Source organism: Prenolepis imparis, unplaced genomic scaffold, assembly GCF_030444845.1.
Source record: "Prenolepis imparis isolate NDT839.2.m4 unplaced genomic scaffold, iyPreImpa1.0 SCAF_3, whole genome shotgun sequence".
Classification (NCBI taxonomy): Eukaryota; Metazoa; Arthropoda; class Insecta; order Hymenoptera; family Formicidae; genus Prenolepis; species Prenolepis imparis.
In genome coordinates this window covers 3,836,179-3,837,521 of record NW_028141161.1, presented here as the reverse complement: position 1 = coordinate 3,837,521, position 1,343 = coordinate 3,836,179, and the positions used below count along the sequence as shown (strand labels likewise).

The window sequence follows — 1,343 nt, the reverse complement described above, 5'->3', positions numbered from 1 at the left end:
AAGGCGAGAAAAGATTTGTCCAAACTTCATGTTAATTTAAATGTAGTTGTCCGTAGAGATCAAATTAAAATGCGAGTTCCATAATAATCAAATAGCCGGTATTTAATATGTCAAATAGTCCCGCCGTTAGTTTCTTATTTACAGTGTGTCTCTAGCGTGACTGATTTATATATTTATTTATATTCTATAAGCATGTAATTATAAAATTCATTATTAAAAGAATGTAAAGTTTCAAAATAAAAAGTAAATATGAAAAAACTAGATTTCATTATAAAAAAGTCTTAGATATACAATGATTATTGATTTATGCAATTATGCAATTTAAAATCCTGAGACGCCAAGACTTACAAAATTTTTTCTAAAAATGCTGCATTTTTTATTGTTAAAGATCGTTCCAATTCTGTAGCTTCCTGACAGCTTTGTTTTGCAACTAATTCGATTATAGGTCCGATCTCTCTCTCATGTCGTTTGTACGAGGTCGTTTGTACGAGGTCGCAACACATGTTTCATATATTCAGACACTGCAGATACTTGTTAACAGATGTGTACCCTAATCCTGAGTGCACAGTTCCTATAAGAAAGTCGCATCGTTAGAAAATGTAAATATTTTATTTAATTTTCATTTTTTATTAATAAATTATACAAGTACGCATTTATGTAAACAGAATTATAATATACAAACTTATCTAACGCTGATTTAGTGTTGACGTCGTATAGCGACTTATTTATCGGTCCAAGATGCTTAGTTCCAGTCGGTACCTTATTCATTAGCAGGCAGTTTTGGCAGAGTACAGAAAATATTGAGGCTAAACCGTGTTTCTCTTCTTTTTTAATATTTCTCAGCAATAAATCCTCGTGACAGAAATTACAGCACATGTGTTGCGACATAACCTTTAGATCTATTATACGTCGCCCATCGATCACGCATTCTGTTTCTGTCTCATCTCTCGCTTTTTTTAACCGCTTTCCATTTTCTACTTGTTTTAAACGTCGATTATATTGCTTCTCTGTTTGTAACTTTCCCTTCCACCTTTTCATTTTTGAGAACACTAAAATAGATATAGTCGGTGTGGTCGCGTTCTGACATCTCAGATCTCAGGGTTATTCGTGTATCAATGCTACCAGCCAGGGTTGGGCAGATATGTATCTTAAAGTATCTGAGATACGTATTTAGATACGTATCTTATTTAAATACAGTATTTAAATACCGAATGATAAAATATCTTTAATTTTGTAATTAATTACTTAATTTAAATGTATCTTGTATTTAAATGTATTTATTAATTACATATTTATGGCTCCTGCACACAGGACGCGGAAAAGCTTGCCGCGCGGCAAGTCCT

The 1,343-nt window shown here is 32.4% G+C and overlaps 1 protein-coding gene across 1 annotated transcript; it reads right to left on the bottom strand.

Annotated features, from left to right (window-relative positions):
- Positions 1-344: 344 nt before the first annotated feature.
- On the bottom strand, positions 345-1,038 carry LOC145934286 (uncharacterized). Its single transcript, XM_083034647.1, has 2 exons — positions 683-1,038; positions 345-498 (listed from the first exon to the last, which is right to left on the bottom strand). Exons 1-2 carry the CDS (start codon positions 1,036-1,038, stop codon positions 345-347), a joined length of 510 nt encoding a protein of 169 aa, XP_082890773.1.
- Between the last annotated feature and the right edge of the window lie 305 nt (positions 1,039-1,343).

Bases quoted from the DNA above. Each gene is read 5' to 3' on its own strand.
- LOC145934286 (XM_083034647.1), bottom strand. From the start codon at position 1,038: ATGAAAAGGTGGAAGGGAAAGTTACAAACAGAGAAGCAATATAATCGA. The intron at 499-682 runs GTTTGTATATTA...ATGAAACATGTG, and splicing joins ACTAAATCAGCGTTAGATAA to TTGCGACCTCGTACAAACGA.